Source organism: Neofelis nebulosa, chromosome 6 (assembly GCF_028018385.1).
Source record: "Neofelis nebulosa isolate mNeoNeb1 chromosome 6, mNeoNeb1.pri, whole genome shotgun sequence".
Taxonomy (NCBI): Eukaryota; Metazoa; Chordata; class Mammalia; order Carnivora; family Felidae; genus Neofelis; species Neofelis nebulosa.
This window is the reverse complement of record NC_080787.1, coordinates 124,673,176-124,696,159: the sequence shown is the minus strand read 5'-3', so window position 1 is coordinate 124,696,159 and position 22,984 is coordinate 124,673,176. Positions and strand designations below refer to the sequence as shown.

At 41.2% G+C, this 22,984-nt stretch overlaps 2 protein-coding genes across 10 annotated transcripts in view; one reads left to right on the top strand and one right to left on the bottom strand.

Moving 5' to 3' along the window:
• SLC2A12 (solute carrier family 2 member 12) overlaps positions 1-10,148 on the top strand; it is a 58,657-nt gene extending 48,509 nt beyond the window's left edge. For both annotated transcript variants that reach the window (XM_058735338.1, XM_058735337.1), the window contains one exon: positions 7,943-10,148. In XM_058735338.1, the coding sequence (XP_058591321.1) occupies positions 7,943-8,048 (106 nt within the window). In that variant the 3' untranslated portion in view covers positions 8,049-10,148. The remainder of the gene's footprint in view (positions 1-7,942) is intronic.
• Positions 10,149-11,907: 1,759 nt separating this feature from the next.
• The window catches only part of TBPL1 (TATA-box binding protein like 1), a 35,476-nt gene continuing 24,399 nt past the window's right edge, over positions 11,908-22,984 (bottom strand). For all 8 annotated transcript variants that reach the window (XM_058735348.1, XM_058735345.1, XM_058735346.1 and 5 more), the window contains 6 exons: positions 19,471-19,649; positions 17,338-17,420; positions 17,124-17,187; positions 14,582-14,685; positions 14,390-14,484; positions 11,908-12,441 (listed from right to left, as the gene is read on the bottom strand). In XM_058735348.1, coding sequence (XP_058591331.1) covers positions 12,362-12,441; positions 14,390-14,484; positions 14,582-14,685; positions 17,124-17,187; positions 17,338-17,420; positions 19,471-19,605 — 561 coding nt within the window. In that variant the 5' untranslated portion in view covers positions 19,606-19,649 and the 3' untranslated portion in view covers positions 11,908-12,361. The remainder of the gene's footprint in view (positions 12,442-14,389; positions 14,485-14,581; positions 14,686-17,123; positions 17,188-17,337; positions 17,421-19,470; positions 19,650-22,984) is intronic.

Here is a 22,984-nt window from a genome sequence, read left to right as displayed (position 1 = left end):
CTGGCCAAATACAGAGAATGGAAGTGGAGGGGCAGCTGAGTGAGGGAGACCGATGGGAGTGTGTGGATGAAACCAGACAGAAAACTATGGGACTGGATGGCATGTAGGGATGGAACCAGACAACTTAGACCTCGATTGGAAAAGATGGTCAAGGGAAAGGAGCAAATCTCCCTCAAGCTTAGAGAACTAACCCCATACACAATGGCGACATGTGCCCTCGTAAGACCAGGAGGAGGAGGAGCAGGTTTGGGGGGCTGGAGCCTGGCGGGGCTCAGGGACAGCACTGAACTCAGTCTGTAGGGACTGACTGTGAGGTGCCTCTGGGACATGCAAATGGACCAGGGGAGCAGAGAGACCGGTGTCGGTCGCAAGACGGTCCTCAACACATCAGTGCATAGGGATGTAAGTGGGGGCTGATCCACATTTCGTGGAGCCTAAGCTTTTGAGGGGCCCTGTCGAAGGAAAAAAAAAATACAAATTATGAATGTGAAATTAGGTGTGACTATGTAGGTCTTGGAAGAGGCTGTGCAGGGAGGGACCCTGGGGCTTATGTGTCATTGGCTTCATGGTAAGTCCGTCCACCGTGTGCGTAAGCACTTTTTAACTACCCATTTATTAGCTGGGGGTGTGAAATTCCTTTAAAACATTAATGTTTGTTAAAATTCTCGTGAACAACACTACAGAATTGAGGCAGGGAGAAAGCAGTTAGGAATTAACTTTTTAAGTCTAACTTGGAAGTGGAAGGAACGCTCTGGATGAGCTAAGGTTAAGAAACTTTCAGGTCTATTTTTCACACGGGGCTGTCAGAATGTATCCAATTGCAAACCAAATAAAAATCTGAGGACAAACCCTCAGAAAAGCCAATCTTTCTATCTAATAGACCTCCAGAATAAGACATTCCCTAGCAGTATCTGATTTGGCTGTCTAAAATGCAACAAAACTTACTCATTCAGCATCAGGGTGGGGAAGGAATCCGCCTAAATCAGTAAAGCTCTGGATTATGAAAGGTTTTCGAAAGAATCACATTTCTGTTACTTTTGAGTCACGCAAGGTATTCACACTTAAATCCGAACCTCAAGTGATAAACGGCAAAGTAAGAGGAATCCAGAAGCCAAAGCACCGTGAACCCTAGACAAGACGACACGGGCACCAGGTGTTGGAGACCAAAAATGGATGCGAGCTCTGATGCGGAGAATTATAAAAGAGGAGGTGGCAAACCAATCCTGCACGTGAAATTCACAGCAGCAGTGAAGGCATCTCCTAGGGTGTATGGTGTGAGGAAACCCATTACGGAGGGCGGAAAGGAAAGAGTTGCTCTGGGAACCCTTGGCTAACTCCTGTTTATCTAGTAGTAGAGAGCCTGCGGTTCATCTGAGCTCGAAGAAGCAGGTTGGCAAAGGCTTTTCAAATGAAAATGTAAGCAGCCCGAATTGTGCAGACTGGCCAAAGTCTGTACATTAGACAAGGTTCCCTGGAGGGGTTAGAGTGGGAGAGAGCCAAAGCCTAAGAGACTCTTAAAAACTGAGGGTTGATGGGGGGTGGGAGGGAGGGGAGGGTGGGTGATGGGTATTGAGGAGGGCACCTTTTGGGATGAGCACTGGGTGTTGTATGGAAACCAATTTGACAATAAATTTCATATATTTAAAAAAAAAAAAAAAGGTTCCCTGGAGGGAAATGTCGGCGACAAAAATAAAAAGATAAAATACATAATGGCTCTCCAACCAGCTAAGTAAATGCGGGGCAGCAGAAAGCCCAGGGAGCTGGCTTGGACGCGGAAGCTTAAGGGAGCTTAGAGACTGCGGAAGGACGCTGCTACGTCAAGCAAGTCTTTGCAAATTCAGGAGTCTATGAAACAAGTGAATCATTTTTTGCCACCATGGAAAGAGATAGTCCTGACATGCATCTCCCAATGACTTCCTAAGGAGTAAGAAAGGAAGCGATTTATAATGTCAAATTAACTTCGAAGCTGAGCCTGCATACCGCTTAGCACTTTTCTTTCCTCATCTCCGGAGTTCGGTTCTTGTGCTTCCATCTCCGCGAGGCTGAGAAAACAAATATTCTCCCAAGGTTGTTAAGTTTCTTATAAAATAAGCAGGGACTCAGCTGAGAGGTCGGACAAGATTTCAGCAAGAATGTAATTTGAAAGGATTTTGTTTTGAACTTCTGCCCTGCCAGCCACAAACTCAAAATGGGATGTTTGCCATATTTGCTATTTCAGCTGTGACTTTGATGCTTTTTCTCAGGTTAAGCGGGAACAAATGGAGAAAATTAACAAGCTAACGTTTTGGAAATACTTTGGCTCTGAGACTTAGGTTATTTTCCGCTTCCAGCAGTTTATTGTATGTGGTCATTGCTTCATTCACCCACATTCACTGATTCGATAAATATTTCCTGAGCATCTAATACGTGCCAGGCACTGTTCTAGGTGCTACGGCAACATTACTCAGCAAGCAAAAAGGCCGTATTAAAACATGGCAATAAGAGAGCCTCCTAATCAGGGCCTAGGTTTTTTGTTTTTGGTTTTTTTTTAAGTTTATTTATTTTGAGAGAGAAGTGAGCGAGTGTGGGGGAGGGGCAGAGAGAGAGGGAGAGAGAGAATCCCAAGCAAGTCTCCCTGTTGTCAGTGTGGAGCCCAATACGCGGCTCGATCTCACGAACCTCAACATCATGACCTGAGCCAAAATCAAGAGTCAAGAGTCAGATGCTCAACCTACTGAGCCACCCAGGTGCCCCAGGGGGCTATTTTTGATCAGCTGATCCGAGAAGGTTATTCTGAGAGGCAACATTTAAGATAAAACCTATGTGATAATAAAGGAGCCAACCAAGGTAGGGCGAAGGAGAATTCGGGCAGAGAGAACAGCACAAAGGCTAATCTGAAATGCACTTGACCTGTTCCAGGAACAGCAGGAAGCCCAGGAAGCTGAAATCTGTGTGAGATTAGTCAGAAAGTCGGTAGAGACGAGCATACAGAACTCTGCAGGCCCAGCGAGTTTGGATTTCATTCTAAGTACAATAGGAAGCCACTAAAATATTTTAAGCAGGGAGTGACATGATCTGATTTACATTTTGAGGTGTGCCAAGTAAGCCTCTGCAGTCGCACAGCGGAACGTGGCTGAGAAAGCACACAAGCGCGGTGTTGGGTTTTTCTCATTTTGAATCACGATCATTGACCTCAAATGGCCCTCAGTGCTTGCTGCCTGGCGATCGCACGTGTCCCTGGTCCATTAACTGCTTGTCTCCTAGACAACTGCTCCATACTGCCTTCTCTGTCTGGAAACCTCCCTTCTTCCTTAGCCCTGTTCACTCCCACTGACGGCCTCGCCCCTCTGACTTTACTGAGAAAAATGGACACTTCCGTAACCTGGCACACCAACCCGCACGTGTTTGTATCCAAATACGCCACCATCCCTCTGGGTTTTCTCTGTTAGCCTCAGCATTCCTGTTTGAGGCCAATCACTTCATGTTCTCCCCCCATGCCTTTTCCAGGACATTCTCTGACAGTTCTCTCTGCTCACCCATGCATCATGCCCATTTTACCTCTCCCTTTATCTCAACTGCTCACCAGCAGGGAAACCCTGTGCAATTTTTCCCCATCTAAAAAAAAAAAAAAAAATGGCCTTGATTCCATTTTTCTCTTTGGCTTTTGCTGTTTTTCTGCTACCATTTACAGCAAATTCTAGCATATTCATTGTCAGTTCCTCTTTTCCCATTCTCTTATGAACCTGCTCCAGTAAGACTTTTATGGCCACCGTTCTACAGAAATTGCTGTTTTTAGCATCCCAGTTACCCCCTACAATGCTGAAGCCAGTGGTCAATTCTCCTTCCTCATCTTAATGGCTAGCGTGGTGACCATTCCCAGAATTGGACCGAGGTGAGCATGCCCTTCTTCCTGAAATAGTTGGCTTCACTGCCTTCGAGGACCCCCCCCCCCCCCACCCCGGTTGTCTCCTGTCAGCATCCTCTACTGGTTCCGTTGTATCTTCCCACTATTTTAAAATTTTTGTGCCCTAAGGTTTATTTCTTAGAGAACTTCTTTATCAGCCTCACTGGCTAATTGATCTCAGCTAAAGTTATTGAATGAATGAATGAATGAATGAATGAATGAATTGGATATAAGAGTAAGGCAATGAAGTAGTCAGGATGACACCTAAATGTTTAGCTTGAGAAACTACATGGATGGTAAGATAGGGTAGCCACAAGGGGGACTGGGTTTTGGGGATGGAGAGAGTCCAGAGTACTATTTTCAGTATATTCATTTTGAGATGACCATTAGGCATCGGGGAGATATATTATTAGCCAGCTGTGCGATATATAATAAGTCTGAAAGACACTCAGGGACAGGGTCAGATTGGGCTGGTATGTAGTTTGTAGGTGGCATTTAAGTTGTGGAACCGGATGAAATCTAGTCAAAGAGCCGAGAGAAGGGAAGGAAGTCCAGAACCAAGCCCCAGGTTAATCCGACATTTAGAGATCCAACAGAGGAGACAGAGTATCCAAAAAGACTGAAAAGGAGCTGATAGTGAGTTTGGGGGAAAGCCAGAAGACCATGGGATCACTGAAGCCAAAAGCTAGGAAGTGTTCTAGGAAGATGGGACCAGATGGTGCCAAAAGCTGCTGAGAGGTCAAGTACAAAGAGTAAGGTGACCGCAGGCTTGTCAGGCACAGTCTCAGTGGAGTGACAGGACGGAAGGTTTGAGGCTTGAGATGGGACAGAAGTTCACGAAGTGAGGGAATCAGCTACTGCCCTTCTGTCATTTTGCTCGGAAGGGGAGCAAACAGGATGGTCGTATCACGGACTGTCATTACCCCTCGCCCTGTGACCCCTCTGCGCCCCAGCTCACTTTCCCAAGTACCAGCACCGCAACAAATCCGCGCCACACCAGGGCCTGGAATCCACTGAGTAGCCATCGGCTTCCCCTGCTCAGACTGCATGGACCACCACCGCCTTTTCCCTGCCTTCGCTTCCTCCATCATTTCGGGAAAACCCAACTCTGATGAAACCATTTCTTATGTTATCCCTGCACCCAAGGGGCGCAGCGTGGCTGAAGAAAACACACAACCGTGTTGACAAGACTGATTTTAGATTTATGAACATAAATCTCAAGTAGGTCTTCGGGCGAGTCCTACAACCCACGTGGCCCAGAGAGTTGACTTCCCTCCTCTCCAAGAGGATTACCTTACACTCTATACTCTTTCCTCAAGCCTTGAGTACCCTTCCCACTTCCTCTCTGCCGACGATCTTGCCTTTTCAGTTCGCTGACAAAAGAGAAATAGAGACCAACTCATCCTCCATGCCATCCACTAAACTACCTACATCTATGCCCATATCCATCTATGCCAGCTCTTCCCTTTATGCGCTGTCATCAACTTCCCCCTTCTGTGAGGTTATCATCACACACACACACACACACACACAGAGCTGCAGTATTTACCGTCATAAACAGCATACCTCCTTCCTCCAGGAACCCACCCCTTCCCTGCCTACTTTTCAGTTCTCAAGTACAGTAAAACCTTATATGGCGAGTGACTTGTTCTGCGAGAGTTCTGCAAGACAAGCAAACATTTCTAATACATTTTAACTTGATATCCCAAGCGATGTCTTGCAATACGAGTAGTACGTGACACCGAATGTCACGTGATCACAACTGAGCCAATGGTTCTTGAAATTCGCACTGACATGCAAGTGCTTGGTATTACAAGCATGTTCTGGAACAAATTATGCTCGCCAACCAAGGTTTTACTGTACTCTGCATTGTCTTTGTGTCCTCACCTTCCATTCTTTCTTGAACTTACTCCACTCAGACTTGCTCATGTTCTTACTCCGAAGGCTACTTAGGACTTCCAAGTTATCGAACATGGGGACAGTTCTCAGTCCCCGTTACTCGACTTCCCAGAAGCACTTGCCCAGTTCCTCATGCTCCCTATCTGCAAACACTTGTTTTCACTTGTCTTCCAGAATACCACTCTTTGCTGATTTTCCTCCTACCTCATTAGTCACTTCGTGGTCTCCTTTGCTTCCTCCCTCTCCCCTTCCTCCTGTATACCTTTAAAAACAGTAGTGCCCAAGGGGCACCCGGGTGGCTCAGTCGGTTGAGCGTCCAACTTCGGGCTCAGGTCATGAACTCACGAACTGTGAGGTTGAGCCCCACATCAGGCTCTGTGCTGACAGCTCAGAGCCCGGAGCCTGCTTCAGACTCTGTGTCTCCCTCTCTCTCAAAAATAAAGATTAGAAAAAATAAAAAATAAAAAACCCAGTAGCGCCCAGGATTCAGTCCTTAGATCTATACCTACGTCTACTTCTTAGACCTATCCCTAAGGCATTATAAGCCATCCAAAAAGTGAGGACTCCCAAATGTCTACGATCTCCAGGTTTTGACCTTTTACCTGACTTTCAAATTTCCAAATCTAACTGCTTACTTAACATCTTTGGTTGGAATGTCTCATAGGCGTCTCTAGCTTGACATGACCTACACAGAACTCTTGGTTCTCAGACGCACACACCCTCCTCCATAAGCCTTCTGCCTGGGGGTAGTCGGGAGGGGCTCCTCAGGCCAGACGCTGAGGATTCATCCACGATCATCACTATGCTCCACAACCATACTGTCACTGATTCTCGTTAAATCTGTCAGCATGACATACATGAATCTGACACTTTGAGCCAGTACCATTCGGAGTTCCTGGACTACACTAACCTCCACACTGGTCTTCCAGCCCTGGCCCTCTACAGTCTGCCCTCCACAGGGCAGTCAGCTTGATCTTTTACAAATGTCATTCCTCAGCTCAAAATGCCATGGTGCAAATTACATTGCAGATAAAATGCAAACTTCTTACTGTGGCTGCCACCTACCTCCCGTCTTGTCGTTCGTGTACTCACCATGCTTTGATCTTTCTGAAAACACAGTGCTTCTAATGCTTCACATGGTTACCTTCTCGTTACAGTTTCTGATCACATGTCACCTCTTGGGAGCGATGCCAGCGGGATACAGTCGCCTCTCTCCCAACTAGTTTCCTTCTTTTTTTTCTTTCCGTTTACTTTTCTCATTAGCACTTTCACTACTTGAAATCAGGTGCTTATGTGCCTGTCTCCTTTATTAAAATGTAAGCTCCTTGAAAGCAGGACTCTATATCCACGCTATCCTCAGTATCTAGCGTAGTACTAGGTGCATAGTAGCCACTTAAGTAACTGGCTAAATTACAGGAAAAGATCTTTGAAAGAGGAGGTTCAAAGGTGGCTTTATTTTTTTTTTATTATTATTATTTTTTAATGTAGATTTTGGAGAGAGAGAAGGGGGAGGAGGGGCAGAGACAGAGGATCTAAAGCAGGCTCTGCGCTGACAGGAGAGAGCCTGATGCAGGGCTTGAACTCACGACCCGTGAGGTGGCGACCTGAGCCGAAGTCGGATGCTCAATCGACTGAGCCACCCAGGCATCCCTTTGTTTCACTTTTAAATGAGCGTAAAATACTAGGGCGTATTTTTATGGGAAATAATCCCATAATGGGAATAATCCTGTAGGAAAAAAAATGATTACTGCAGGAGCAAGGGGATAATGCAGAAGGCAGACAATGTAGATATACAAACAGGCATGTTAATTGGGTTCGAGAAATGGAGACAAAATAGGATCTGGGACGTTATCTCCATTAGTTCTGTGTAATACTGTCCTTGAACTCTGCTGGTAGGAATGCCTTGATTGTGTTCGGAGAAGTCACCCTCCCCATTTTACCCTTTGCATGAAATCGACACAAGTTCTGTGGGGTACTGAATGTCAGGATACGTCAGGGCTTTCCAATGAAAATGTCTTTTTTGCTTAGCTAAAACACGAGAGGCCCAGGGTGGTTTAAAAAAAAAAAAAAAAAAAAAAGCCTGCACCCTTCCCCCCACCCCCCCACCCCAGGACTATAAATTAAGAACGACATTTTCATTAGTGCCTCTTTCTCTTTCAGGAACTTTGTGAAAAACAACATTTGTTTTATGAGTCATCATCAAGAGGAATTAGTGCCAAAACAGCTTCAAAAAAGAAAACCCCCAAGAGCAGCTCTTGGAGTGTAAAAAGCTGTGTGGTAGGGGACGAGCAAGGTGGCTTTCTCCAGAGATCTAATGGCCTCAAACCTTACAAGTGTTGACAAATTAGAAGGGTGTCTTTGTACCAACACCTATTGGCCACTCCCATGTTTTCTTAGGGTCACGGAGCTAGTTTTAGAGGGACGCCCTGAAATGATAAGGACAACCTTTCATGTCCACCTCTCGAAGTGTAAATGGGGTGCAAGATCCCAAGTGATCTCTTACTCTGAGTAGGATACTAGGTGAAAAATACTGGCTGGTTCAATACTTCCCACCCTTTTCACATAGCAGCCTTTGAAAAACTATGAACTAGTAATGCGATCAACTTCTGCCTTAAGGTATGTACGTACGGAGGCCAGTCACAGCTTTATTATCCGGACACGTAAGTGGCCTGAACACGAGCTTACAGGGTTTTTTTTTTTTTTGCCCACTATGACAGTACTTACACTGGGTCTTCTGTAAAAAAGAATCAGGACACAATGTGGACAGTTGCACCTAGGTTTTAGATTAGGATAGGATCCTGGCTAGGATTTCAGTGATAATTCCTAATTATATTTCAACAAGTACAAAGATTATGCAGCTTATTCTATGAATTATGAACAGTGTAATGCAAAATACCTTTATAAATTTTATGTATTATCACATATTAAAAGAAACAATTCTGCCATAGTTAAGAAAAACAAACACTTTTCCATCCATTTAAAAAAAAATATATGAATAGAAAAGGCAATTTCCAAATCCTGGGACCATATATACTTAGTAGTAGCTGTTAGTAAAACATGAGAAAAGGAGTCAGGCCGTTAGGTTATTTATCCAAATCTCTATAATCAATTAGGTTTGGGTTATGCAGTCAAGCTTATAAAACTCTCTCCTTGTAAGGCTTTCGTGACTTAATAGCGATCCATAGTTTCCTGCAATTCTTTGCACTCCTCAGGAATATCACTACCTCAGGTCATGGCATACTGGCTATAATTGATGCTGACTTTCAGATGACTGCAGACATAGGACATCAGGACAACTCCTTCACTATGTTCTTCTCTATGATGAAACAGAGGTCACCAGCTATACCAGAAGCTTGAGTTTTTACAACAATGAATTGCTTTCCTCTGCATTTCTCCAGTTGAATATTAGGACTTGGTGGGGAATTTTACCAATTTGGATATGACGACAGAGAATCTACAATAAAGAATCTTGACCCACTTGAGGAGTAACCCATTAAGTTACTATTATAAGCTATGGGAGGCACACAAAGACTTAAGGCACGAATAACCTAACTTGAAAAAGAGTAACCAATTATGTTTGGCCTGAAGAAAAGAGCATCCTAAGAGCCAAAACCCTTTGTTGTTTAGGTTGGGATTTTCCTACTGGCCCCAAACAAACTGCCCCAGTTTGACAGAAGGGTATATGACCTAGTCATTTCCCTATAACAAAATGGAAAGACTACAAATCTGTATAATTAATAGGGAAACTGTACTAGCAGAGACTCAGGAGAATGACTAAAAGTCCTGATTCTGAAACGAATTACATAATGAAAATTGGCAGGGAAAGTTATGAGGAAGCGAGACTTGAGATCTTCCTTCTACCACAGCATATTTCCTATGCAAGTTAGAGCATGTGTTGGGTGGTTTTTTTTGTTTTTTTTTTTTTTTTTTTTGGGAAAAAGGAAAAGTATGTTCTAGAGGATCAATTTAAGAAATTTATTATGAATCTTCAGTGGAATTAGATGCTGAGATTTTTTTTTTTTTAATCAAGACAGGGAATTGATACGAATTTGTTTTCTTTGCCAAGCGTCCCAGATTGTGAGATATTTAACAAAACTGTTACATGTTCCCTTCAAAGTCTGAGCACTATGTATACATTAGCAATTTGTTTTAGCCACTCATCATACATGGGTAGGAAATTGTTCATAAACTTAGGTGGTTTATCACTGGTGATTTCAACTTCGGTACCTTCAACACTCTTACACGTTTCTTTTATTACCCTGAGTCCGTGACTAAATAATTCTGTCTTCGAACCAACTTTTACCCAACATGCCCCCAATCAGAGCTTTTTTGGTTTTCAAAAATAAAAAAGGGGGAATACTTACAATGTGTATATATATAGTCACAGTTTTTATTTATCAAAAAATTTACAGCACTTGTGAAGAGCCAGCAGAAGACCTCAGACATGCTCATTCTTCCCAGCTTTAAGTTTAGTGGGTCAGCCAGGACATTTTGCCAGGTGACGCTCACACAGCAGCCCTGAAACCTAAACTGGTTAGATTGTCTTTCTTCCTCTTTTCTGAGAAAGCGTTTTGACACGCTACTGATCTACCCACTTTTCAAGTCACTCGAATGCTGAAATATTACAACAGCTGGATCCGCACATTGGCCATATAATCATGTCCCCTCCCCCCCCCCCTTCCTACATTTCTTTTTTGGGGGAACGTTACAAAACAGGTCACTTGTTACTGTTAATTAAAGCTAAGTGGAAAATCTCAATTTTTAAAATAGTCTGCCCGGAACCTGTAACTTCTTCACGGAATGGTATCCTCTGTTTTATGAGGTCTACCTATCCTATTGGCTCTTAACGTGAAGCAAATAAACACAATGTAAAAAAAAAAGAGAGAGAGAGAGAGAGAGGGCGCACGGAAGTTTGAAAATCACAAGTCTTTCACAAGAAAGAAAATATAAAAGTTAGCCTTCCAGCCCCCCCCCCCCCCCCGCCATCAAGAGTGAGAGGCACAGTAGGGAAAGGCATCGAGAGGAAAGAAGATAAAAATAAATATAAAATAACATGTGTTGTTCAGGGCAGGATGTAAGTGAGGTTTGGGAGACTTTATGAGATGGTGAGGAAAATGGACTCGAATATGGAGGTTAGGACGCGGCCATTTCTCACGAAGCTTTCAAAACGTTTTGGAAATTCAGGTTTTAGTGGAGGATTGTGTTGGAATACTGTCTCTAGTAAGTTTCTACTGAGAAGCTAATTGCACTCTCCACTCAACTTCACTTCCAGTTGAAATTATTGTTGGTTCTACTGAATTCCTCACCCCAGGGGTGGAGCGCAACCGCAGCCTGATTCGCACGCCACCATCCCAGGGCTCACGCGGGTGAGCCAGAGAGCCAATGTTTCACACATGCACATTTATTGTCATTTTAAGAGGAGCAATCCCAAATACTGGATAGGCAGTCACTCTTCGGCTCCATTGAATAAGACACAGCAAGGGGAAAGACATGTCTTGCAAAATGGCTTTCAAGTTCAAGTTGAACTATATTATAATTATACTGTGGCACAGAGGCAGCTTGTGGGCACTTCTTGTTAAAACAGCACAACGTATCAACTTCTGACAAGACTCTTAGTATAGCCTCGAACGCCAACCTCAGATTACTACTTTCCTACAACTAGAGTTGAGTCTTACCAGAATCACAGAAGTACATACGAGGTACAACCCATCACAGCTTCTTTCTCACATCCATCTCATAGGTAAGAGGTTTTGCTTTTTAAAACTACAATTCCGTAACTTTTAAAAGATATTTAACATTCTCTATCATATTAAATTAGCAACATAAAACATTATGCTTAATCTATAAAGTTCTACTCCGGTTCATTCCCTAGAATTTATACACATATTTTCGTTTCTAATCTGCAAGAAAAAAATTGCCTATTTGATATTTGGTAACAGAGCATTAAAAGATACTATACACACGTGGCATATATATATTTACAAAATACACTTCAAAAAGAAGCCAACACACTTTTAGCAAAAGTCTAAGCTTGCATAGATCAAAAAGAAAAAAGAATTGTGAATACAATTTTTGTTAAAATAGAAAATGGGGAATAAAAGTTACAGAATGGATATGAAGAGAGATCTTTTCCAAACTTTTATTTGTGCACATTCAATTGAAAAAGATAACTTTTACAGGTTCTTTGGTGCCCATATTCAGCATACAAAAATGTAAAAGACTATTCACAAATAAAACACATTAGCTCAAACTGGAAAAAACTAATGACAACAACAGAACAATTTAAGGTAGTGCACACTGTGACAGCTCTGCTTACGGGGACATGAGAATTACTGCGAAAATAAATAGAATGTCCTTTTGTAAAAGCAGCAATGTCATGTCTTGTAAACTTCCTTTTTATATTACAGCAAGGTCTGAAATAAAATCCAAAGGGCCTGGAGCTTACACTGTAGCCGTGAATGAATAAAAGAGTCTATTTCCTCAATTACTGTTGGTCCAGTTTTCCTTTTGTTTTGAGTCCAATGTGCAGCAGGTTTTAAAAGGTGCTCAGTTAGGGATTCTAACCAATTAAGCGATGAATTATAAAATTTCTTTCCTGCTTTCAAACACAAACGGGTAAATCTGTTCCACAGCGGTAGCAACAGCCTTTACGTTGGGCCCTGTACCAAACACAACAGAGAGAGGAAGGGGTGAGAAGAGCGCCAGGAACGCGGATTTCCCAGAACTGAAAATATACGGGGTTGTTTTTAAAAAGATCTACACTTTACATAGTCAGACAGTCACAGCAAAAACCAAGAGAATAAAATTCTCTCTGAACAATTAAAGGCAATCTGAAACACAAATGATGTGATTCGTCTTGTTTTCGGGCCCCAGGGTGAAGACAGTGTACATAAAAACCCACACACAGACTGCCGTGAAGGAGAATAAGAAGCGATGTGAGATACTGATTAAAGGAAGGAATGATAAACGGGAGTAGACATTTTGGGCACTATCCTTTTGGTCGCTGTAGTCTGGCTTTGGTTAGGCCGCCTCTGAGGCTCACAGGAGTGCTGAGGAACCCAGTAAAGTACAACAAGCCTGCTTCCAAAGTTCTGGGAAATCAGAGGGCTGTGACTAGCTAACTGGTCTAAAACGCCCCGCAGATTAGTACTCACTACCCACCCCCACTTTATTACTAACCTGGCCATTCATCCTCACAGTTCACTCAGTAAATAGGGACGCGTGCACGCGCGCGCGCGCGCGCGCGCGCGCACACACACACGGGAATGAGGTGACGCTACATATGAATTAATCCATATAATGCTAGGAATAACTAGTTTTTAAAAAATTTAATATTCCACTTGAATAGATAAAAGGAAACATAAAAAAAGACCAAATATTTTCATAAAAATTTTAATAAAAATGGTTTCACCAACGTACGAACTCTTTTGAAAGATCTTAAAAACACACATATTGTACCCACTGTGAACTCTCTGAAGGTACTGACCACGTGTTATCAGGGTCTGCTCTTTCCTGATTCCTCTCCCTTCCCCCACATAGGATAGTGCTTTGCCTATGGGAACCACTCAGTATCTGTTCACTGAATTGTTAACATTTCATAGGATGTTCCAGATGTAAATATATAACGTATACTAATCAACCTGTCTTCAGTTTGTGATGTTGTTTAGTTACCTATTAACTCAAATGTAGATTTTACCTATGCATCATAAACTCTACACTTAATGGGGACTTCTCAACAGATTTTGGGGCTCTGGAGAGGCCTAGGCTCCAAAATGTAGGAAGAGGCAGTTGAAAGAAGGGAACAAATGGATTTGTTCCCCCACACTCCATTTTAAGATTTCGGCATGACCCTGGCAGTAGGTTTTAAAAGTCTCCAAGGAAGATGTGAAAACCCATAGAATGAGTCAAAACTAAGACTTACTTGTTCAGAGTCTAAAGGTGTTGGTAACGTGTATTTTCTCTTAAGGACTAAAGGAATAAAAAGAAAAATTCAAGGACACCAAAGAAATTTTCCTGAATCCAATTTAGTCAAAGGTTGGGCCTAACGCTCAAGTGATGTCTCCATACAATTTATATGCACAGTACTTTTAAAAAAAATCCTGTGTGCTAATGTGATCCTTTGACATCTATGCCTGGTCTTTGAAACCACCCCTTCCAAATACTTAGGACTCAGAAGATACATAACAAAATACACATAAGACGTGATAAATAGGCACCAGTGATATATGAGTATTTTGCTTATGTAAAACCTCTATGAAGTTTATGAAGTGGATTTCTCTTAGGGTGCCTGTGTGGCTCAGTGGGTTAAGCGTCTGACTCTTGATTTTGGCTTAGGTCATGAATCTACAACTACATGGAATAATACGAATGAATCTCACTAGATAATAATGAATGAAAGAACACTGACCCCAAATAGTATGTGTAAGACTTAAAACTAGTAGAAAAAGCAGGGAAAACGAAACTACAGTTTCAAAAGTCAGGAGACTGGTTCCCTTTGAAGGGCAGAAGTGACTGAAGGGGGACAATGAGACAATATTTGTATTTGGATATAAGCACTTCATTCAAACCATAATTGGCCATACGCTTGCTTTCAGTATCATAAAATACCTGTTACTGTGATACTTCCCGTTGAAAAAATCTGTAATGTAGCTCTTAGAGATTTTATCCGATAGCACACAGCAGGATGAAGTTCAGGTTCATAACTGTACAAAAAAAAAAAAAACACAATTAATATAAATATTTATAGGCTGACAAACAATTACAAATTTGGTAAGTTGCCCCGATTCTTCGAAGACCTACCTGGCATGAGGTCTATTGTTCTTTGTGAATTCTGGCAAACGGATTTCAAATGGCATATTACACACCGCCAAAACGTTAACGACCTTAAAATCTGTAAATATTACCTTCAGGAGAGAAGTACAACTCAATGAATTATTTTGCAACAAAAAAATTGCTCAGCAGAAAATAGAAATTGTTCATCAGGGAAACTATAAATAACTGTTTCAATCCTTAAAAGTAAGAACAAACTAGAAAGAAAAACAACACCTGACGAACTGATTTAGTTTTCGGTGACTTCTTACTACCATACAGGTGACCCTTGAACAATGCAGGGATTAGTGCCCCTGCCAGTCAAAATTCCACGCATAACTTCTGACTCCTCAAACTCAACTACTAATAGCCTACGACTGACTGGAAGCCTTACCCATAACATAAACAGTCGATGAACACATATTTTGTATACATATTATATACTGTATTCTTACAATAAAGCTAGAGAAAAGAAAACATTATTAAGAAAGTCATAAGGAAGAGAGAATACATATATGGCACTGTAATATATTTATCAAAAAACATCTGTACATAAGTGGATCCGCACAGTTCAAACCTGTGTTGTTCAAGGGCCCACTGTAATTAAAGAAAAAGGTCAAAAACTTCATCAAAAAATTAAATAGAACTTGAGAGATTTGCAAGATTAAAACATCTGGGCCTTTTGAATCTCATGTTGTATTTTTTTAAACTTTAAGTGGGATATTTAATCTGCTGGGACAGGAGAAAGAATAGTGATTATAAAAATTAAAGCAGAGTTATCCTTCTCAAGAGTCAAAATGGAAGCTGCCACTTAAATAAGTAAATACTGAGTACACGCCGAGTCAATACTGAGTACTGCGTGTACACTGAGCTCTGAAAGGTCAGACTTTTGCTTATAGGAGTAAGGTAAAATGACCTTTCTGTGAGTTTAGTTAGACGTTTTCTTTCGGGAGGGTAGAGTGAGAAAATGGTGTTTTTAACTGGGATTTTTCTCAACACGTCTAATGCTATAGTAAGACAAGGTCCAAGGCTGAAAAGTAACTTCAGCCACTCTTACCAATAACTTGAATGGAGCAGTTTATTATCTTTTGAAACGTTCCCAGCAAAACCACAATGCTGGGTTGACTATCTTCCATCTGAGTACCTGCACAAGGCAGCTGATGAAAGTCACTACGCTGTCCAAAGTGGCCCCACCATCAGTCACGACTCTCAATACTGCCACTTTTCTTAAGCACCAACCCTCCCCCTCTCCCACCATCAGTACCCCGGCACCTTTCTAGTATCTTCCACCTCAGGGAAGACTGAGGAAGACACAGAGAAACTCAACTTCCCACAACTGCTCATTTGAATTCCACACAGCCTGGGCCCATCTCTTCAGGGACCAGAGCACATCTTTATTTTTCTTTCGTTTACTCATCATTTGCAAGTGACATAACAAGTCCATACTACATGGCAATTTTACCAAATGTATGCCTCCATAAAATGGTATCTGATAAAGTTAACCTCCCAGTGATGGTCACTTTACAAGTAAGAGCCCACCAACCAGTATGTACTTTCTGTGGACTAAACTGTGGATTTAACACAGCAGGCCAATCTCACAATGTCCGTTTTCAAACACTGTGCCTTTTGTTTTGGATTTATGCTATTTTTTTTTAAATGTTTATTTTTGAGAGCGCGCAAGTCGGGGAGGGGCAGGAGACAGAGGATCTGAAGCGGGCTCTACACTGACAGCAGAGAGCACGATGTGGGGCTCAAACCCATCAACCATGAGCTGAGCCGAAGTCAAGAGCCGGACGCTTAACCGACTGAGCCACCCAGGTGCCCCAGGATTCATGTCATTTTTAATACAGCTGATTGATTTTACAAAATGCAGCCTCTTCTGAGTTCTTATACACAGGTGTATACTTAGTACTAGTTATTCACGTGAATCCTTTTCAACTTACACCAGCAAGTGCTGTTATTTCTCAAGCACAGATTCAGTCAGTTCTGCGTATTTTTAAATAATCACAATTTCCTGTTATAATGGTAATGCTGTCACTAGCCATAAAATGTAGGAACACTGTTCACTCTTAGCCATAAAATGTATAGATCTAGGCAAGTTCCATTCTAGTATCTTTTTTCTTCTTTATAATTTACGTGATAGCTATCTATAAATAAAAACAAATGCGCTTCAACTTTTTGAACGTAGGGCCCTACTCCCTACTCATCATCCTGACAAACTACTCTTGAGGTCATCAAAAACATGACTTGGTGTGTGTGTGTGAGGAGTGAACAACCTGAAGAGCTAAAAAGGCAGGTCACATGTAAGGTAACAAGCCTCTCTGAGAAAGGGGGCAGTGAAAAAGCCAGGATCCTTGCAAGGACTCACGTGGGTAAGTTCACTGTGTAATTTTTGTACTGAAGGACGGTAAGAAAAAGGCCAATCGTGAGGAAGTTTTTGTGTGATCTCTTCAGTCTATTAAATTAAAAAGTTTACCTTTACAAACTAAATCCTTTCATATTTGCAGTTTGGATGTTTTTTTGAAAACATTACCTGAAAACCTAGTTTCTGCAGACTGCGGGCTAAACGTCTGGCACCAAATTTTGCTTCTTCTTCACTACGGTTTTAAGGAGACGAAAAGATTATCAGTCACACAGGAAATAAACTTTATACTGACAAACATGACAAACTTCACACATGATTTCAAGTCCAGGAAAACGTCCTCCCCTTGTACAAAGGAAACATTGAAAGTCCAAGGAAAGTTTACCTTGTTGCTCCAGTGCAAATAATTTTTCCTGAGGACCAAATTGTAGCTGTGATTCTAGGTTTTCTAAGCTTCATTAATACTTTCTGCAAAAAACAACACACACACACACACACAAGACCCAAAACCTGATTACACATTAAATATTAATTTTCACTTACGGTGCTGCTCTATGTGGCCATTTTAATACGAGTTGACTACTCGACGCTTACCCAAGTCTGAAATAAATAACTGTTCTCCAAATCATCCACTCGGAAATCGAGCTCCATACCGAACACAAAGAACATATTAATCCAAAAGGACATTCAATTAATCAAAAATACAAGGTCTGCATAAACCTCTTACTATATACTTGAAATCAATACGCCACAAGTCTGTACACTTTCCAACTCTCATTCCCCGCTGGCTACATAACTGGAATTTGCAATTCGCAATCCACATAAATGGATCCTTAAACATGCCAAACCTGTTCACACCTCAGGGGTTTTGCAGTGTTTGTTACTGTCACCCTGAATGTTCTTCCCTCAATAGTCTCACTTCATTCAGGTCTCTCACCAGATGTCAGAGAGGCCTTGCCTGACCACTCCAGCAATGCACCCATCCCTTTGTCGTTCCCCACCTCCCACCTTGCTTTATTCTGCTTCATGGGACTCAACGCTACTTTCTGTACCTTACAGTTGAGATGCCTACTACATGTTCAAGTTCAATACACAAATCTTGAATGCAGGGGAAACGGTGGAGCTGGAGATGTAATTTTAGATTCCTTAGATATGAGAGCCATTTATTTAAAGCTGTGGGTTTGAATGAAATTATCTACAGAATGAGCGTAAGTCGGTCAAGGACTAAGGTCCAAGAGAACAACAAATTTAAATTTTCATTGTAGTTTTTCATTTATGGAAATATTAATTATATGCCCACTGTGCATAAGAGAAATAAATGTATACTGATTACGATAGCATATGAATTAGACGTTTCTCCTTCAAACTTCCATTGGCATTTTGAGTTTTGCCCTTTCTCTGTCATATGCCGTATTACCCACCTATTATCGAAGCTATTAAATCTGGAAGGATAAAGTTTCCCAAAGAGTCAAAATAAAATCTGAACCAAAAGATAGTATAAAATTTCACACACAAGTGGCTGGGAAACACTAAACTGAGTTTATTCTGCATTTAAGTGCCTTTCACCACCTGCTTACCATCAACTCAGCCTTTTCAGTTCATCTTCCTAGGAAAAATGACTTCCCTGTCCCATGGCACACACAAGATCCAAAGCAGTACGAGGCCTTTTACTTGCTAACCTTCTTCAGCGGACATATTCCTTCCTTTATTTAGGTGACGATGGCATTGCTGATGAACTTGAAAATCTTTAATTGTGTCACTATTAAGTTTTAAATGAATTCAATTCCCCTTAACTTAGTTTGTAGTACTAAGAACTAATGATAATTTACTGAGGTATACTGGCACCTAATTTTTAGAGCTTGGAGCCTTCATATACATTCATAATTTTCATAATAAATGTATAAGATACACATCTCAACATCACGTGGTTTACAAAATCCAATGAGCACGTATTGTCACTTCTAACGTTAATCTTCAATAAGGTTAAAGGCAAGTTATCAATGCTTTTATTTTAAATAGTAGAGGTCTAACAAAAACTAAAATTGAAAGTATCCAGGTTAGGATATGAATCATATTATTTTCAGCCATGTGTTACTAAGAATTCCAACTATTTTATTTCAGCTAAATAAAGAGGGGTATGACAACATACTACAAAAATCACAACATACGTATTAGGACCTCATTCATGTCATGCATCATTCATGCAACTAACAAATTATATTTGAATTAAGTATACACCACTGTACAGATGTCCCGTTCTTCAGTTAAAAGAAATTAAGAGAAAAAAATGTCTAGTAGCCTGTGAATTCTCTGCTAAGACTTAGAGATATGTATATGCAAAAGTTGGCACTTCATGGGAGCAGGGGGACGCTTCTACAGGGCTCCATATTGTACTGAGTACAGCCGGCACATGGTAAGGTGCTCTTAAACTATCGGTAAGTGAATGTATTTTAGTATATCACTTACAGCGCTACAAAACCAGTCTATGTGGCCCACACGCCAAAATTTAGATACTTACTCCAACATCACGCTTATAAATTACATTTGCTCCCTCCAAAGCAATCTTCCTTAAGTTCAAATGGCATCTTGTTCTAAAAACACAGACTACATTTGTAATTAGAATGTCCAATGCAACATCACTGTCTGCATCCATTGGGGTAGTTTAAAAACTGAGCTTCCCACCACGAAGATCACATCCTGAGAAAGAAAACAAAATAAAGTAATTACACTTAAATATCCTGTTAATTTATTTTTCATAAATAGTCTTGAAAATTAAAATATAAGAAATGAATTACACTATTTAGTTTTCAAATGTGTCTCAAACCAAATCATGTCCCTTCTTTTCCTCACTAAAAATGTCATTTTTAAAAAGATAACAAACATGTCGTACAGAATCTTTCAAAATCCGGACCTTTTATTCCTTACAATTAATAAGTAACATTTACGTGCCAGGAGCCTACCAGACTTCTCTCCTGCTACTTCCCTTTACAACCACTATGTGTCAGGTGTATCATAATTATGGCAATTCTCCAAACACACCAAGTTTAAGGGTGGGACTTTGTGGTCCCAATGTCCAATCATTGGTGCTACCGTAACCCGCCTCATACAACTTGCCAGGGCGAAAAGAAGGATGACCTGTCTTTCCTCTATTTTAGGTAACTGACTTACCTGTTTAAAGAAGCAGAAATATTAATTATAATATTAATAGATTTTTCTCATTTACTAGTCAGCCATTCATTATTCACTTACTGAATACCTTCTATGCACTGAGGACACCAGGAAAAAAATGAATAAGGCAAAATCTTTTGTCATCAAGGAGCTCACAAGTCTATGAGTGTAGGAAGAAGCTCTCACAAATAGCACACCATTTTCGTCAGTATCACAGTCTTTCAAAGTCTGTATCCTTTTAAAACTATGATATGAGCATTTCTATAAATGAACCAACAAAAAAGAGCCCCAGTTTTTACCAGTAAGCATATGACCCATTTCCAGTTAAAAAATTCTGACTAGGTTTCCACATGTTAAAAAACAAGTAATGGTAATTTAGTTCACCTAACCCACAAAGAGAATACCGGAAAACAGTAACAATACCATTGTAATGATCTTGGGGATCCCTTGCAGCTACAATATGATAAACTAGTATTCTTTATAAGGATTCAAATTATTGTATGACTAAAACAACGAAGATGCCAAGAGTCCCGATAAAGAAAATTCAAGCTTGTTTTCCTGCCGTTTGGGATCTGACAGAACACAAGTCAGACCAGACCTGTGGCACCTCTCTAGGATGATGGAGCCTTCAGTTCTGTGCACCACCTGTATCTCCGCTTCACCAATTTCTGACTTTTATGTTCCCTTCAATCTGCTTATCTCCTTGTTTTGTTGTTTTCTGTGTATCTCTAAGTCAACTCAAATAATTGTTACGTACAAGGGATGGGGCAGGAGTAGCAGTGCATATACAAGTAGACGGATTACGAAAGAGGATGGAGGCAGTTATCAACACTGATCTTAAACAGCAGGATCAATATCCTGACTCACCACACACCAGGTACGAGAACCTGAAAAACGTATGCAATCTATGTGTGCCTCGGTTTTCTCATTTGTGGCATGGAATCTAGTGTCCTGCTAGAACGTGTTGTGGGGATTATACAGAGTGTATAAAAAGTACTTAGCATACATATTTGGCAATAATAACACAAAAATGACAGTTAATATAGATAAAATAATCAATAAGCAGAGATGTCTTACTACCATTTCCCATGATTATATTATAGCCCAGATGCTGAGCCATACAGACCTCACCAGGTTTTCTATTTTCCTGTAAAAACTATGAAATAAGTGAGGTAAAGAGGCTCTTAGCCGCATACCCCAACATCCGTTCCACCCTTCCTGCACAGTGAACAGAACCCAGGTGTTTGGGAGAAATAAAATACTATCCATACTTTCAAGGCTCCCTGGGAACAGGTAGAGCCAAGGGGCCACACGATCCTGTCACGATTAACGAAATGTAAAATGAAATGGTTTTGTATCTTTTGCGAAGAAAAGATTGCTTAGAGTGACCAAACTAAGCCAGCCAAGACCCCCTTTGCCTTCCTACCCTTCTTCACTTTTATTGCCTGGACTTGAGATGTAAGAATTGGGAGCTCAAGTAGCCATCTGATCATGAGACTATGAGATAAGGGCAGTGGAACAGTAAGACAGAGCAAGCCCGAGTCCCTAATCCAATGAAATTCCTTATTACCCCTGTACTTCCTAATTCCAGGCTTGATGAAGGTGGGAGAAAAATCAATTTCCATCTCAAGGCCCTCACCTGCTGAATTTCTGTCATATGCAGCCAAGCCTAATCCTAACGGATGCACATCCCAAGAGACAGGCTACAGAAAGCACTACTTAAAAAGAAACTCGTATGAAGAAACTGTCAAATTTACTGTTTCACACAGATGTTGTTTTTTACATTAAAACAAGTTAAAACAAGGGGTGCCTCGGTGGCGCAGTCGGTTAAGCGTCCGACTTCAGCCAGGTCACGATCTTGCGGTCCGTGAGTTCGAGCCCCGCATCGGGCTCTGGGCTGATGGCTCGGAGCCTGGAGCCTGTTTCCGATTCTGTGTCTCCCTCTCTCTTTGCCCCTCCCCCGTTCATGCTCTGTCTCTCTCTGTCCCAAAAATAAAAATTAAAAACGTTGAAAAAAAAAAAACAAAAACAAACAAACAAAAAAAACAAGTTAAAACAAATTAAGGCGAGAATACCAGGACAATATGTAGGGTAAAAATAAGTCAAGAAAGTAGGTATAAAGCAAATCTCGGTGACTGCAAAGAAGACTTGAAATTAATACAATTGTGCCTGTACTTTAGTAACTTAAACTCTAAAAATGAGATCACAGGCGTAGTTAATTCGAAGTTACTCAATGTTCATATTTTAGATGAATATAACCTGGCAAGCAGCCTCAGAAAACACTATTGCTTTAATACGTTTTAAATCAAGGACAGAATATGGAGTCAGTACTTAAAAAAGAATCAGGCGGGGTGCCTGGGTGGCTCAGCCGGTTAAGCGGCCCACTTCGGCTCAGGTCATGATCTCTCGGTCCGTTAGTTCGAGCCCCGAGTCGGGCTCTGTGCTGACAGCTCAGAGCCTGGAGCCTGTTTCAGATTCTGTGTCTCCCTCTCTCTGCCCCTCCCCCGTTCATGCTCTGTCTCTCTCTGTCTCAAAAATAAATAAACGTTAAAAAATAAAAAATAAAAAAAAAAAGAGTCAGGTATCCTACACGAAAGACTCCACATTTCTGAAGCATTACAAACAAACAAAAAACCCACTTGCAGTCAATTTAGCTATCTTGTAAAACAAGAGAGCAGTGCTGGATATTAACAAAGATTCACCCCACAGCTAACATCATACTCAATGGTGAAAAGCTGAAAGCTTTTCCTCGGAGATCCGGAACAAGTCAAGGATGCTCACTCTCACCACTTGCATTCAACACAATATTGGAAATCCTAGCCAGAGCAGTTAGGCAAGAAAAAGACAATGCATCCAAATTGGAA